This window comes from Vicia villosa, linkage group LG1 (genome assembly GCF_029867415.1).
Source record: "Vicia villosa cultivar HV-30 ecotype Madison, WI linkage group LG1, Vvil1.0, whole genome shotgun sequence".
Taxonomy (NCBI): Eukaryota; Viridiplantae; Streptophyta; class Magnoliopsida; order Fabales; family Fabaceae; genus Vicia; species Vicia villosa.
In genome coordinates, this window is record NC_081180.1 from 58,334,755 (window position 1) to 58,351,646 (window position 16,892).

At 36.4% G+C, this 16,892-nt stretch overlaps 1 protein-coding gene across 1 annotated transcript; it reads left to right on the forward strand.

Moving 5' to 3' along the window:
• Window positions 1-1,287: 1,287 nt before the first annotated feature.
• Window positions 1,288-1,923, forward strand: LOC131643564 (uncharacterized). Its single transcript, XM_058913819.1, has one exon. The coding sequence runs from the start codon at window positions 1,288-1,290 to the stop codon at window positions 1,921-1,923; it is 636 nt and encodes a 211-aa protein (XP_058769802.1).
• Window positions 1,924-16,892: the final 14,969 nt, after the last annotated feature.

A 16,892-nucleotide genomic window follows, 5' to 3' on the forward strand; every position in this document is an offset into this window, starting at 1 on the left:
CAGTGTTTGGTGTAAGTATTGGTGTAAAATTGGAGTGTAAGTATAGCATTACTCTAGTATTATTAGCAATAATGTACTTTGTATTATTGAGGAATGGCAACGCATAGAGAAGGGACCGATTCCAATCTTGTGTCGCCATTTTAGCCTTTGTATATCTTAAGAAACTAGAAATATGTAAATTATTTGAAATGAAAGAAAGAATAGAAAAAAATGAATTGAACTAAAGGGAATTGGCTGATGATAAAATAATTTTTTTTAATAAGTAAATGATATTAAATCGGAGTATAAGGGGTACTCCAACCGATTACAAGACAGAAAAGCTTCTACTACTCAAAACAAATGAGTGGTAGAATATTCCAGACATGAAAGTTACAATTAGCCGCTAATTTATAACTAGAATAAAGCCATTTTCAAGAACTAAAAACTACCTCCGACATACATTCGGTAAAGGTAAACGAACCATTCTTAAAAATGATAGCATTGCGCCTATTCCAAATACACCAAACCGTTGCTAGCCAAATTACCATAACTATATACCTCTTGGCTAAGTTGTTCACTTTCTCAACGATAAAAAGAAACCCTTCAAACTCCTCCAAAGATAAACCGTCAACGGGACCAAGCCATTCAAAAACCTTCCTCCAAATAGAGGCCACAACAGAACAGCCCCCTAGCAAATGAGAGAGGTTTTCCTCCTCCATAGAACAAAAAACACAAACCGACTCATTACCGTCCAACAAAATGCCCCTCATAATTAATTGGTCCTTGGTAGCTAATCTATTGTGAATAATCCTCCAACCAAAAAAGAGAGTTTTAGGTGGGGCTTTTACCTTCCAAAGATGTTTAGAAGCTTTGACTATATTTGGATTAAGGGAAGGTTCGGACAACTTCTCTTTGAACATATCGTAACAAGACTTAACGGTGAAAACTCCGTCTGAAGTGATGCTCCAAGCAAAAGTATCCTTGACGTTCTCACGAGGAATGACGTGCTGGATGCTGTCAACGAGATCGCTCCACAGAAAGTCAGTCCCTTCGCTGCTGTCATACGGCGACACTGCTGCCCCGGCGCTGCTGTCATTCAACAGCGCAGCAGCACTCCACATCCAGCCTGTATCGGACTGAAAGCCAGCCTCGGCAACGGAAACACTGTCGTTGCGGCACATGGCAAAAAACTCCGGAAATTTTTCGTTTATATAAAAAAATTTATATAGTGAACCTAGTGATGTTCTTAAAGCTTAGAGAGAGAGCTGAGGCGGGGGGTCCTATATCCCCTCTGTTTTTGTGCTGATCATGGAATATTTGTACAGGGTTCTTCAAAGTCTAAAGGATTCCTCTGATTTCAGATTCCACCTCAAGTGTGCTAAGTTGAGGATTATTAATATCTGTTTTGCTGACGACATTTTACTGTTTTCCAGGGCTGATTTTCCATCTATTAAGCTTATTAGGAGTAAAATTAGAGATTTCACTCAAGCCACATGCCTTCAAATGAGTCAACCTAAGAGTAAACTGTACTTTGGCGGAGTGGATATCCCTAATCAGAACTTGTTGATGCAGGATATGGGCTTCCAAATAGGCAAATTGCCCTTCAAGTATCTTGGTGTGTCGTTGGATAGTAAAAAGCTTACTATTCCTAACTGCCAACCTTTGATAGATAAGATGATTTGCAGATTTTCTCACTGGTGCACTAGGTTGTTATCCTATGCTGGTAGGCTTCAATTAGTGAAAAGTATATTATTTGCTATTGATAACTATTGGCTCCAAATTTTTCCCTTGCCTAAGAAGATTCTTGCCCATGTGGAGAGCCTTTGTAGGAGATTTTTGTGGACTGGTCAGGATACGGACAGTATGAAAGCCCCTATCTCATGGGAGCATGTTTGTGACCCTGTAGTTGTCGGTGGGCTTAATGTCATTGCCCTGGGTGTTTAGAATCGTGCTACCTTAGGTAAAATATTGTGGGATCTCTGTCACAAGAAGGACAGTTTGTGGATTAATTGAGTTAATCATTTATATGAAGAGGGGTAACATCAGTACCTATATGCCAAAGCAAACTGCGTCTTGGACCATCAAAGCCATGTTCAAACACAAGGATCTTCTTCTTAATACTGCAGCGTGGCAGAGCTTTAGTGTCACAGGAAGGTACAAGACAAGGACTATGTATTTGGAGCTTAGGGGTGATAGACCTATTGTGCCCTGGAAGAATCTGATCAGGGGGAATCTTGCGAGACCTCGCACCATTTTTGTGCTTTGAATGACTTGCCAAAATCGCTTGCTCACTAAGGACAGATTAAACATATTCGATATTGTGACAGATGGCAAGTGCCTCTTTTGCGGTGAGCCTGAATCCTGTGATCACTTATTTTTTGTGTGCAGGGATACGAGCTGGATTTGGAGGCAGTTATTAGTGTGGATACATATAGTGCACAGTCCGCAGGACTGGAAAGCTGAGTTGAATTGGATCATTGATGCCACTAGGGAAAAAGCTGTCGTGCAAAGCTGCTGAAGCTTTGTCTTGAAGAAACGACGTATCATGTATGGCTCTTGAGGAATAGGAAAGCCTTTCAACCTCACAATGAGCAAGAGTTGGACTTCCTTGCGACAAAAGATGTGGTTCTTGAGCGTGCTAAATTAGATAGAAAGCTATGGGGATATTGTAATCATCTTTAGCTTGTTTTTGTTTGTTTCTCTTTTGTCATCTTAAAGTTTGGATCCTTGGATCAGCTTGTACTCTCATGTTTTTTTTAGAATATATATATATATATATATATATATATATATATATATATATATATATTTTTTTTTTTTTCTCAAAAAGAATTATTTATAGGAATAACTTACATTGAAAGATGAAAATATTGGTAATGCTAATTAAGAAAAGGTGATCTACGACAATAATAATAATATTTAGTTTTGGTGTAGCTTATTTTTTCTTCTTCTAATATTTAAAAATAAAATTGAATCGGATATTAAATCAATGTATTTATCAATTCAAGATTTTAAGGTTAGATCGCGATTGAACCAGTTATAAATAAATAAATATTTTTGTTTATATATATAGGAATAATAATATTCAATATTTTTAAAATAGTATACAAATATTTATTGACAATTTCATAATAATTAATACTTAATCGTTTATTTAATTTTTATTCTTTTATATTTTTTAAATTTTATAATTAATTATTTGAAAGAATTTAAAAATTATAAATAAACAAAACAACATAAAAATATCTAAAATATTATGAAACACTTTTTTAATTAAAAAATTGCAATTTATTCAATAATAAAATAATTAATTTTAATTTTTACACAATAAGATAAGTATATTTAAAATTATAAATAATGGATTAGTAGGCTAGGTAGGCTCAAGACTTTCATTTTATATAATAATAATAGATTAATAATCAGATTACGTTATAACATTCACGTACCATTTCCTCTTCTCATGTTTATACGTTGCGATGAGTTTTATAGTATTTGTCTATTAACATATTGTTATACAAAATTCACTTTCATTAATCAAATGAATAGAAAACAACACAACAAAGAAATTGAGAATAAAGTTATTGAAGAAGAAAAAAGGTAATTAAATCAAGCAACATTTTGATTAAAAACAAAATCCTTTGTCATGTATTTATAATTTAAAACAAAAATTCGGTCCGACCTTAGAAATTGTCTAAACCCTTCGGTTTTCTAATTTTTGATCCATTGTCTGATTTAAACCTCGGTTCTTTTGCATGCTAGTTTAAATCATTGATCTCAACAACAACATCAACATTCAAAATTCAATCTTCAATATCAATAGCATGTATCATATAAAACTTACTTTAGGTTTTTCTTTTTAAATTTTTTTCCGACTTTTACTACTTAACCATGCAACATAGGATATCTTTCGACATTTTCATATGTTGGAAAAAAATAAATATTACTAAAAGAATAAAAAAATTAAGGTGAATAAATATACATTAGTAAGTGATATAAATCATTTACTTACTAGCTTTCCTATATCCCCTCTTGATTATCATGACGAATACCGTGCATACCGTCTGAATCATTTTCTTCATATGAGAGACGTACATGTATTGCGAAAGAAGGAGACTCAATTTAAATCTTGATTTTCATCACTATCAAGAATATGTTTTCCCGGTAGAACAATTGATCATCTTGTGTTAGAAGGATCAAAGACATAAACAATTTGTTTTGTTGGGAATGACATGATGAATGGTTCGTTCATATAAGTTGTCTTTCGAAGATCAACCTATGTGAATCCTTATCCGTTGGTTTCTACATCAATGTTACTGCCAATCCACTTGCACTTAAATAAAGGCATTTTAAAAGTAACATAATCAATATCCAAAATCTCCTCAATGACCCCAAAGTGCATTCTAGATGCCGGTACAAGATTGTTATTTTTGGAATTAAAGAAGTACACGGATTTAGCTTCAACCATAACCATACTATTTTGCATGGTACTACGATCATTTTTTGATTTTTTATAGAATGAAAATTTAGTAATGTCATATGTATTAAAAGTTATTACATTAAACTTAGACATATATGATATAGATGCACCAATCTCTTTAAAAACCCTTTCATTAAATCAAATCATGAAAGTTTTGTTATTCAACATCAATTTTTCATTCATCTTAATTTTTTTTCCATAGTAAGACTTTAGTAAGTGGACAAATAAGATTGAACTTTATCAACATTATTTAATATATACAACGGTTGAGATTTTTTATGTGTTTAAAAAGGAATGATTTGTATAGAGCAAAAGATGGAACTTAAAAAAGAGAATGATTACTGATGTTTATAAGTAGTCCTTTGTTGATTGAGCTGTGGATTGGTTTGGTCATTTATATTCTTTAATCGTTTGATATTTCAACATTGACTTAGATGAATTAAGCCTTGGAATTTTATTGAGAAATTAGGAAATGTTGTTTTCATTTCAGATGGCTTACTTACTTCACCAAGTCAGAAATATGGAGGTAAAATTTATATTCATGGTTCATGCAATCCATCGTTTATTCATCAATTATATTTTATCTTACACTTTTTTCTTCTAATATTTGAATTGTTGCATTGTAATTCAAATGATACTTTGTTCTAATTACATTATTAGGGGTGGTTTTTTTGTTATTAGTAGATATCAATGATCAATTTGGGACTAACTGAAGTCCATCTAAAATAATTAGTTAGTGACCGATGTAGTGCGGTAACAAGAAAGAAATTTGTGTTCTTCTCATCATTTTCTTTTCTAATACTCAAAGTGCGTGGGATAGTTTTCTTGAAATTTTTTGTTTTCTTTCTTTCTTCTCATCATTTTCTTTTCTTCTCATCATTTTTATGTAATCAATAATGGATTTCCGCCTGCTATTCCTCTGCTGCCTTCACTTTGCCAAAGATTAGATCGGATCATTTTCCGCTTTGTTTAGAGGTTTCTTTCTCTGAGATTCGGTTTAAATCTAGTTTTAGATTCCTTAGTATGTGGAGCCTCCACGATAGCTGCTATAGTCTTATAGCTGATAGTTGGGCTCAAACGGTCATTGGTTGCCCAATGTACATTCTTTCACAAAAGCTCAAAATGTTAAAATGCAAGCTCATTTCATGGAACAAAGATGTCTTTGGGAATATTCACACACTTGTTAAAAACTCTACAACTAATCTTGAGGTTATTCAACAGCAAATTCATCTTCTTGGCATGACGGATAACTTAAAAGCTCAGGAAATTAAAGCTCAACCTGATCTGGAGAATGCTTTAGCCAAGGAAGAGTTATTTTGGCTTGAGAAATCTAGAATCCGTTGGCACAAACAGGGAGACCGAAACACAGCTTTTTTCCACAGAATCTCTAAAATCAAGCAAAGCAGGCAGAAAATTTCTAATCTCAGAGTCGACGGCAACACCATTACCGATCCCGATGACATGGCTGCCCACGCGGTAAATTATTTTACTAACATTTTTGGTTTTGCAGGTACTGTTCAGCAGACGAATATTACTGACATCATCCCCCTTTTGGTTACGGATAACATGAACAACATTCTCACGACAATTCTGACGATTGAAGAGATTACGACGGCGGTGTTCGGTCTTAAGCAGGATAGCGCGTTTGGTCCCGATGGTTATGGTGGAGTTTTTTACCAGAAATTCTGGTCCATTATTAAGCAGGATGTCATCAACGCCGTGTGGGAGTTCTTCAAAGATGGTTGGATCCCTCGGAATTATAACGCAAATTTGCTCATTTTCATTCCCAAAGTCAAAGAGGCAGATACTATGGATAACTTCAGGCCGATCGCCTTGGCGAATTTCAAGTATAAAATAATCTCCAAAATTATTGCTGATCGTCTTGATTGTATAATGCCGTTTCTTGTTTCGAAGGAGCAAAAAGGTTTCATTCGGGGTCGGAATATCAAAGATTGTTTATGTCTTGCCTCAGAGGCGATAAATTTGCTTGATAAGAAGACGGTGGGGGGAAACATCGCTTTGAAAGTTGACATTTCTAAAGCCTTTGATACATTGGATTGGAGTTTTCTCATCTCGGTGCTTAGGAAATTTGGTTTTAATAATCTTTTTTGTCATTGGATCTCTACTATTCTGAATTCTGCCTATATCTCTATTGCTTTTGACAGGGCTGCTCATGGTTATTTCAATTGTAAACGGGGAGTTCGCCAAGGTGATCCGCTCTCACCATTGCTTTTTTGCCTTGCTGAAGATGTTTTAAGCAGACACATTTCTGCTCTTGTCAACTCGGGTTCCATTGCTCCTATGCGCATCAATCGTAACATCGTCGTTCCTTCCCACATTCTTTACGCAAACGATATTCTTATTTTCTGCAAATGTCTTCATTCCAACATTGCCATTCTAAAGGATTTGTTCATTAATTATGCTGTTTCTTCTGGACAGGTTATTAATGTTGCAAAGTCCATGGTTTACTGCGGCACCATGTCGGATCGTAAAGCAAACAGAATCTCCTCTGTCACTGGATTTTCCTTAGCTACTCTTCCGTTCACTTATCTCGGAGTCCCGTTATTCAAAGGATGTGTCAAAAGAGTTTATCTTCATGGAATTGCTGACAAGATGATTTCCAAACAGGCTGACTGGAAAGGTGCTTCTCTTTCTTTTGCTGGCAGTGTTATCCTGGTCTCCTCCATTATCCACAACATGATTTATCACTCTATTTCTATATATTCCTGGCCAATCTCGCTGCTGAAAGAAATTGAGACTTGCACCCGTAATTTTATATGGAGCGGTAACGTTAATAATAGAAAGCTAGTCACAGTTGCTTGGAAGAAAGTCTGCTGCCCGAAAACTGTAGGTGGTTTAGGAATTCGGTCTTTACTTACTCTAAACTCCGCCTCAAATTTGAAACTTTGTTGGGATGCTATGGCTAGTGATGAAGATTGAGCTATTATTGTTCGGGCTAGATCTTTTAGATCTTTCGTTCACATCTGTCACCATATTTTTTCCTCCATTAGGAGCGGCATCCGTCCTGAATTTGGTTGTCTGGTTGATAATATTTCTTGGATCATTGGTAATGGCAGGACGATTCGGTTTTGGATTGACGAGTGGTGCGGTTTTCCGTTAATTGATTTTACTGATTTGAAGGCGCTACAAGATCGTGAGATTGATACTAACCTATGCCTGGCTGATTTGTTTGTGGATGGGTCCTGGTGTTTCCCTCCCTCCTGGTTCGTGTGGTTCCCGTTCCTTCTCCATGCCATTCCTTCTTCTGTTTCTTTTTCTCAAACGCAAGACTGCAGATGCTGGAAGCATTCTGCAAATGGCTGCCTCTCCTTAAAAGAAGCCTACTCTTTAAAATCTCCCATTGGTTCTAAGCTTTCTTCGACAGATTATATCGGGAATGATGATATTGCTCCCTTAAAATCTTTTCTCATATGGAGAATCTTCCATAATAAAATCCCAACCGACGTGGCGCTCCAACGTCAAGGGTGTAGTATTTGTTCGCGCTGTAGTATTTGCGGATTGGTCGAGGAATCGATGGATCATTAATTTTACTCTAGCCGGTTTGCTAGTAAACTTTGGAATTGGCTCTGTTCACACCTTAACTCTCCTCTCTTGGTCAATTCATTGGACACGGCGTGGGAGCTTCGAAAGAAAGGTGACTCTCCTCAAAGTAAGATTGTCATCACTGCTGCCACAGTTTTGGTTTTTGATTCTATTTGGCATACTAGAAACTGTGTGAGATATGATAATAAATCCTTCAACTTGCACTCCATCATTTCTTCTTTAATGGCTAAGGTTCGTATCCTCGGAAACAACTCTTCTCGTCTCGCTTCTTCTTCCATGTCGGATTTTATGCTTCTCAAATCTTTCAAGATTGATATTAACTATCCAAAAGCTCCACGCATTGTGGAGGTACTTTGGCAGCCCCCCTTCTTGGTTGGGTTAAAGGTAACTGTGACGGTTCTTTATTGGATAATAGTAGCGGTTGCGGTGGTATCTTTCGAAATCATCTTGGTAATATTCTGGTAGCTTTTGCTGAGCCTTGTTTGAGGCTTTGCTCCTTACATGCCGAATTTGCTGCGGTGTTCAGAGCAATTGAGATTGCTGCAGATAATGCATGGTCAAAGCTTTGGATTGAATCTGACTCTCTTCTCGTAGTCCAAGCTTTTTCAAAGGAGACTCTGATTCCTTGGCAACTCAGGACTAGATGGTTGCACTGTAAATCTATTCTTGTTCACATGGATTTTATCATCACTCATATTTTTAGAGAAGGCAATTCATGTGCCGACAATTTTGCTAACGTAGGTCGTAGTGTCACTTCTCTAACTCTTTTTGATCCCATCCCTATAGCTATTAGATGTGATTTTGTAAAAAATAGATTAGGGATGTGTTTTTACAGGTTTCGTAATTGCTGAGAGGGTCTTGGTATAGTCCCCCCTCTCTTTTTTTTATCTCTCCTTTTTCTTTAATTCCATTTGCCTTATTAAAAAAAAAAACATAAACCAATCTAACATTACATGACATACAAATCCATTACTCTCTATTTATAACAATGTGAATTAGTTCAAATTAGTGAACTGCATAAAGTGGGAGGTTTTTAATTAGCTTTGTTTTTATAAACAAAAAGGCTTAAATTGACCCCAAAATTTTTAATTGATTGATTTTGGTCCCTGATGTTTCAATTGCTTGATTTTGGCCTCCTAAGTTTCAATTGCTTAATTTCGGTTCCTCAAATTTGTTTCCTTTTATATTTGATAGTCCCATAGTGACATGCATATTAAATTTCTCTTTTTTTATCATTTTTTTTAATTTTCTTCTCTATAATTTTTCTTAGGGTTAAATGCAATTCACCCCCTGCCATTAGGGCGAGATTCGATTTTGTCCCCCTGAAGTTTTTTTTTTTGATACGCCCCTCATAAAACCAAAACATCAATTTTACCACACCCTATTACCACATATGCTGACTGTGTAATTAATTAAGGCACATGTGTTATTTTTTTTGTGCTGACTAGATAATTATTATTAATAACATTAATTATTTTTTTGTGTTAAATGGTTTAATGATTATTATTATTATTTATAAATATCATTAATATTTTTATATTAATTAAAATTTTGTTTACTAAAAATTATTTTTTTAAGTCAACTGAGGCTTGTTTTGGGACTCTTTCTCTTCCCTAACCAACAGCGCCGCCGCGCATTCTTCACCCCACCACAAACCCTAATTCATCTGAAAACCCATAAAAACTCAGATTCATGAAATCCTTTTGAATCAAAAACTCAGATTCATAAACTTTAAGTCAATACAAAAGGCATCAATATAGAGTAATTCAGGGGATCCGACATTCTTTCAGCCATGCTCTTTGCAGTCACTGAGATCAGCTTGCTGCCGCTTACTCAAGCTGCTGCTGCTGTGGGATCCGACATAGTGGACTTTTGGCAGGGCCGGTGTAGGTGGAGAGTGTTCGGAGACATAACTTTGGGTATCTGGCGTGGAGGCAGGAGGAACGAACTAGATCTTGGGGTTGGGATTGGTCATGGGCTAAGATGGAGGTTGAGAGAGTTAAGAAGAAGCAGAAGAAGAGAGGAGTGAGTATGAGATGAGTTTGCATTTTTTGTGTTAGATCTGAAAAGAAAAGAGAAATGGTGGATACTGAAGTTGTGTTGGCAGTGAATGAATGGTGGTGGCAGGGTTTTTAGAGTAATTCAGGAGAGGGTGTTGTTAGAGTAATTCGATTGGGGTTTTTTTTCTGGGAATTTAGGGTTCATTGGGTTTGATCAATGTTGCAATTTCTGGGTTATTTTGTTGTTATGAATGCTGCTGTTGTTGGAGAAAGACCATAGAGAAAAGAAAGAAGAAAGAGAGTTACCGTGAAAAATGAAAATGAAATAAATGAATTAAAATTGTGGTGAATTGCATTTATTATCTAGTCAGCACAAAAAAAAATAACACATGTGACTTAATTAATTACACAGTCAGCATATGTGGTAATAGGGTGTGGTAAAATTGATGTTTTGGTTTTATGAGGGGCGTATCAAAAAAAAAAAAAACTTCAGGGGGGCAAAACCGAATCTCGCCCTAATGGCAGGGGGGTGAATTGCATTTAACCCTTTTTTTAATAGTTAAGCTTAAATGTAGTATTTTAAGAATCTTAAGTATTTCATTCAACTTAGAATATATAGACAAACATACAATATCCCTTATAAAAAATTGTGATTTTATATGACTAATAGGATTGCTAGACTTTGGGACTTTATACTTATCTATGAGGGAGTTATTGGCCAAAGAGTTTGTTATTTTAATTAGATAGTGATCTATTTTATTTTGTCAAAATAATTTGCCATTACGCATAAGTTGAATGAAATATTTAAGATTTTTTAAATATTACATTCAAAGTTTAACTATTAAAAAGTGAAGACAAATAAAATTGTAGACAAGAAAATTTTAAAAAAGAAAAGAAAAGAGAAAAAGTAAAAAAAAAAATTTAGTCCACATATTATTAGGGGACTATTAAATATAAAAAGAGATAAATTTGAAGGGTCAAAATCAAACAATTGAAACTTAGGAGGCCAAAATCAAGCAATCATAAAATTTGATGGAACAAAATCAAACAATTGAAAAATTCAGAAGAACAAAATTACATTTAAATCTTAAAAGAAAAAAAAAATAAAGATGAGCTACCTTCACATTTGATACCTTTAGCTTTGATACCGATACTATTATAATTTTGTAACAATTAGAATGGTTCTATTATATATATATATATATATATATATATATATATATATATATATATATATATATATATATATATATATATATATATATATATATATATATATATATATATATATATATATATATATATATATATATATATATATATATATATATATATAACTACTTTTTCTTCAAATCATCATTTAAAAATATTGCTTATTTGATCTTTAACTTGAATTTTACATTCAATTTTGTTTTTACAGTTTTAATTTTACTGTTAAAAATAAATGAAATATTGATATATGAGTAAACGTGTAAGATGTATATGAGCTCTTTAAAATTGCACAATTACAATTATAATTGAAAATTTCTTTACCCACCTCCCTATGGGGGGTCACCCCCAGCGAAATTCCCAAACTACCCCTGCTTCGGAAATGAACTTCCGAAGCGCTTTTTTTTAAAAAAAAATTTCCTTGATTCGGAAGTTCATCTCCGAAAACACCTCATGGGGGGTGCGTTCGGAGATGAACATCCGAAAACACCTCATGGGGGGTGAATTCGGAAGTTCATTTCCGAATTATGCAGAAACTGTGTTTTTTTTATGTTTTTTCTTAAACGCAACCGCATTTTAATTAAACGTTACCGGCAAATAAAATAAACAATAGATAGACTGAAAACACTAATATGATAAATAAACAAAAAAAAATACTAATATGAAAATATTATATACAAACCGAAATAAATAAAAATAGTGTGCTAAATATACAATCCAAAATCAAAAAATGAATAAACCCCACCACTACTGGGTGTGCCTAACCCGCTCACCCTGGGCCCTCCTCTGCCGCCTGTACCCCGCCGCATGGCCCGCATCAGTGACGATGATCTCCATCACGGCGACTGCCTCTGGTCCGCCCTGATGAATGACACCTCGATGCAACGCGTCCCGCCCAAGCATCTCTATCCGCTGGCAGATCGGAAGGAGATCAATGACGTGGTCATCCTCCGCCTGCCGGTTCTCCAGGATCTCCTCGTGTGCTGGCCTAGGAGCGCCGGGAACGTCGGGTCTCAAGAGAGGATGGGACACCCGGTAGAACCATGTGACGTACCCCTCCACACTGTGCCAGTCCTGGGTGACCCGCATGCGATGGTACTCCTCCGGTACCACATGATGCTGCCACTCCTCCCATATGGCAGTGAGCTGCACTCTGGTCACTGTGTCAGGAGCAGCCTCGAAGGGTGACCTGGGTATGATCTGCATGAACCCAAACTGCCGCATGCACCGCTCCGGGAGATACCGGACCATGATGCCGGTCCCGCATGCCAACCAGCCTGAATATAGAGCAACCCCGTCGAAGGGGACAACCTGAGCATAGTCGGCGAACGGGCATATCTGGCGTCAACGTACACAGGATCGATGTGGAATCCGTGGATGCGGGAGAAGTAGGAGATGATCCAGCTCTGAAACACAAATACGATAATGTATTAAAAATAAATACGAAACATAAATAAATAAATAAATAAATACGAGAATGTGTTAAAATCAAACGTACCGTAAGCAGAGTGCAGGATCCGACCAGCTGCCTCGTCCTCCAGTTGGAGGCCTCATTCAGCTTCTGGTAGAGATATGCCAGAGTAGCTGCCCCCCAGTTCCACTGGTGAACGGTATTCAGGTCCATGAAATAGTGGAGGTAGGCCACGTCGACGTACCTGGAGCTCTTGTCCACAAAGCATGCAGCGCCTACCACATGCATGTACCAGCACCGAAGAGCGCAACCGCGGTGGTAATCCCTGAATAGGTCGTTACCCTCCTGCTCGGCCTCGACCGCCGCGTCCAGGTGGAACTCAAAATAGAGGCTCAGTGTGTTGAACCGGACATGAGGCCCAGAAGTCGAGACGCACTCCAGGTGAGCAACCTCGTGCGGCAGGCCCAAATAGTGCATCATCCACTCAATGGCCTCGACCCTCTGGATCCTGGAGTGGTCCAACAGCGGCCCCCTAATAGGCAGGTGGAGAAGACACTGGACGTCATGCAAGGTGATCGTCAACTCCCCCACTGGCAAGTGGAAAGAAGACGTCTCCTTGTGCCAGCGCTCCACAAATGCCCCCTGCATGCCGGTGCTGATGGTGGTGTACCCGGTCATGCAGAGCCCGCAAAGCCCTGAACCTCGCACATGGTCGTTAAACCACTGAGCTGCTGGTTTAAACAGACCGAAAATCTTCCTGGAGTGGTTCACCATTTTCAATGGCTCTCTCTCCTGTTACAAAAAAAAACAAATAAGCGAGAAATAAACGGTAAAATTATAAAAAATGGTGACAAATAAACGGCTAAGTTAAAAAAAAATACCTCTCCCTCCCAGATCCGCCGAGCGACGTGATCCTGGTAGTGAATCAGCAGGGAAGTGTCAAAAGGCCCTCCCGGAAAGCTATCCACCTCCTGCTCCTCCTGCTCCTCCTCCTCCCCGACTGGAGGGTCAACATCCGGTATGACCTCCTCCTCCTCCTCCTCCTCATCCTCCTCATCCTCATCCTCCTCCTCTCGCTGGCGGGAAGAAGATACCCGAGCCAACCTACTCCTAGAGCCTGAAGCAGATGAACTCTCCACCAAGTCCTGTGGAACGCGGACACGGCGTCCCCGTCCCTGCCCCCGTCCCTGGGTCGACGCCAGATGCGCCGCCGCCCGCTCGCGTCTAGCCGACGCAGTCTAGGACTCTCTCCCCTGTCTGATGCGTGCTGGCTGGTCTGACATGATCCTGTAAACAATCGAAATCGATTAATATGCGAGACAAATGAAAAAACAAAAAAAATGAACTTCTGGTACAGTTCGGAAGTTCATTTCCGAAAACTGAGATGGAGGTGTTTTCGGAAATGAACTTCCGAAACACCCCCACGCAGAGCTTCTCTGCAACCTCCAATGGCAGACCTAAAAACCTAAACCAAATCCATTTTTTTGCCTACTAAACATCCTAATATCAGTACTAAGCTATCTTAATGTCATTTTTTCAGATTCTAAACACCCTAATATAGTTTAATCAAATAGATCTAAAACTTGAAAAAACAATGATAAACTTACCAATTAGTGTTTAATGATGAGTTTAGTTGAGTTTGGAAGAAGAGTTTGGCTACTTCACACTTGCTTCTGCAGAAATTTCGCCTATGGAAGTGTTTGATGATGATTAGGGTAAATGATTTGGGGGAGGGGGAGAGTTCTGCTTAATCTGCAGAACGCGTTTTATTTCGGAAGTTCATTTCCGTAATTGTAGTTTCGAAAATGAACTTCCGAAATAAGACATTTTTTTCAAAAAAAAAGGCGCTTTCGTAGATGAACTTCCGAAAACACCTTTTTCATGCATTTCGGAAGTTCATTTCCGAAGTCAGGGGTATAATGGGGTTTTCACCAGAGGTGGACTAGAAGATAGGGAGGTGGCCAAAGAATTTCTCTTATAATTGAATTAGATATTTCAAAATGACATAGTTTAGTAGTATCCAGAAAATCATTCATTGATGTATTCAACATTAACAGTGTTTGGTACGCGAGAGTTTAAGAAGAGAGAGAGACAGGAGAGAGAGAAGAGAAGTTGCTCATTTCTCTTGCTTGAAACATGTAAGAAATGTAGGAGAGAGAGTAAAACAGGTAGGACCCACCTACTTTTTTCTTCTCTTCCAACATGCGAAGAAACAAGCGGATGCATGATTATTCTCAATAATATCCCCTTTATTTTTTTGTTCTATATACTGTTATGTTTTTAAAAATTAAAAAATTGAGTAATTAACAATTATGTGTTTAAAAGACTTAAAAATTAATTAATTAAAATAAATAAATAAATAATCTATGTACTTTATATAATAATTAATTATTTATTTAAATTAATAATAACAAATAAAAAAATGAAATTTAATTTTTAGTCCATATTTTTTAAGCAAGGATATTTTAGTACTTTCATACTTAATCAACATTTCTCTCTCTTCTATTTCTTTCATCTTTTTCTTAAAACAAACAATACTTCAAATTTATTCAACTTCTCACATATTTCTCTCTTTTCTCATTCTCTCTCACATATTTCTCTCTTCACAACTTCTCTTTAGAACCAAACACACCCTAAAAGAGTTCTTAGAGTGTAAAAAGTAGAGGGTGTTTGCGGTGCGGTTTTGACGCTAAAAATTATTCAAACCGCAAGTGAAAATATGTGCGGTTCAATTTGGTTCGATTAACTTTTAAAAATAAAATCAAACTAAACTAAATTAAACTAATGTAGTTTGCGTTGGTTCAATTTTTTATAAAAAAATATTAAACTACACATACACATATTTTTTATAATTACTTTATGTATTATTTTTTACCAAAAAAACTTTATATAGTATTTATCAATTGTAAAAATTATTTTTATTATAGTTAATCGAATCCTGATCAAATCTTTAAATCCTAAATATGTGCTTATGTGGGTTCAACCGTCGATCTAGTTTCAACCATCTTGTTTTTAACTTTAAAAATCTAGATTGATTTGAGGTACATATAATGTGTAATTTTATTTATGCCATTTGTTTTAATAAATATTACATTGTAGTACAACAATATAAATATAAAGTTTAATGGAGATGCAAACATAGATTTGACATGTTCTCATCCTTAATAGGAAATACATGTTATTCACGAGGCCTAAAATGTTTAGTGTAAGTAAAAAAACATTTGACTTTCTAATCTAAACAAACATTTAGGGTATACAAAGCATCAGTTAGGTTAGGTTTTCACAGTTTCTCACCCAATCCTTTTTTCTTATAAGCAACAATATATTCAAAGAGTAATAGGGATACTCTATCCCGAATATAAAAATATACAACAAATAAGCTACATAATTAAAGAAAATTTAGAGAGAATTTGCACCATTTATAGAAGTTACAATTGATTTTCTGTTTAGCACCAATTGCGAGCCACCACCATGAATACATCTTAGCTTTATGCACAATTTCATCTGCATTACAAACTGCGTCATTGAATAAAATATTTATTCTTTGCCTTTAAAAACACAGTCTTTAAAGACACCAACAAACTGCCAGCCATATAACCCCCTCTCTCTTCTTACAACATTTCCCTTTCAGTGACTCCACCGACTTCATAAAGTGGCTGAAACAATGAAATTCTTCTAGGAAACTAACCCCAAGCAAGACTTGAATTTTCTCCCAAATAACCTTCATCCGGACAAGTGATCATATCATGATGAATATTTTCTACAGCTACGAAGTAGAACACGCAGACTATGTCATAGGCAGTATGGATAATTCGTCTTCTTGCATGTTGTCTTGTAGGTAAACATTTTCTCCCAAACAACTTTCATTAGAGAACAAGTGATCATAGCATTAACTGACAATAAACATTTTTTGAGTCCTATATGGTCATACTACTTCATCCTGAATATCACACCTTAGGCTAATGTCAACCAAAACTTCTTACAACTCCTCTTTTTCATCCTCCAACTCAAGACTTTCTTCCTTATTACCAACATCCACATTCCACCTCCACTGGTCACCAATTCACATTCTCATATTCTGCACACAGCTACTCTTATTCTCATAATCTTGAAACATATTTGGAAATTGAAGTAACAATGATCTTTGGCCTAACCATCTTGTAGACCAAAAAGGAATTTTCCCCCTGCCACCTAACTTGAAGGATAACATTTGTATAAAGCCTTCACCCTCATAAGAATCCCCTAACATCAT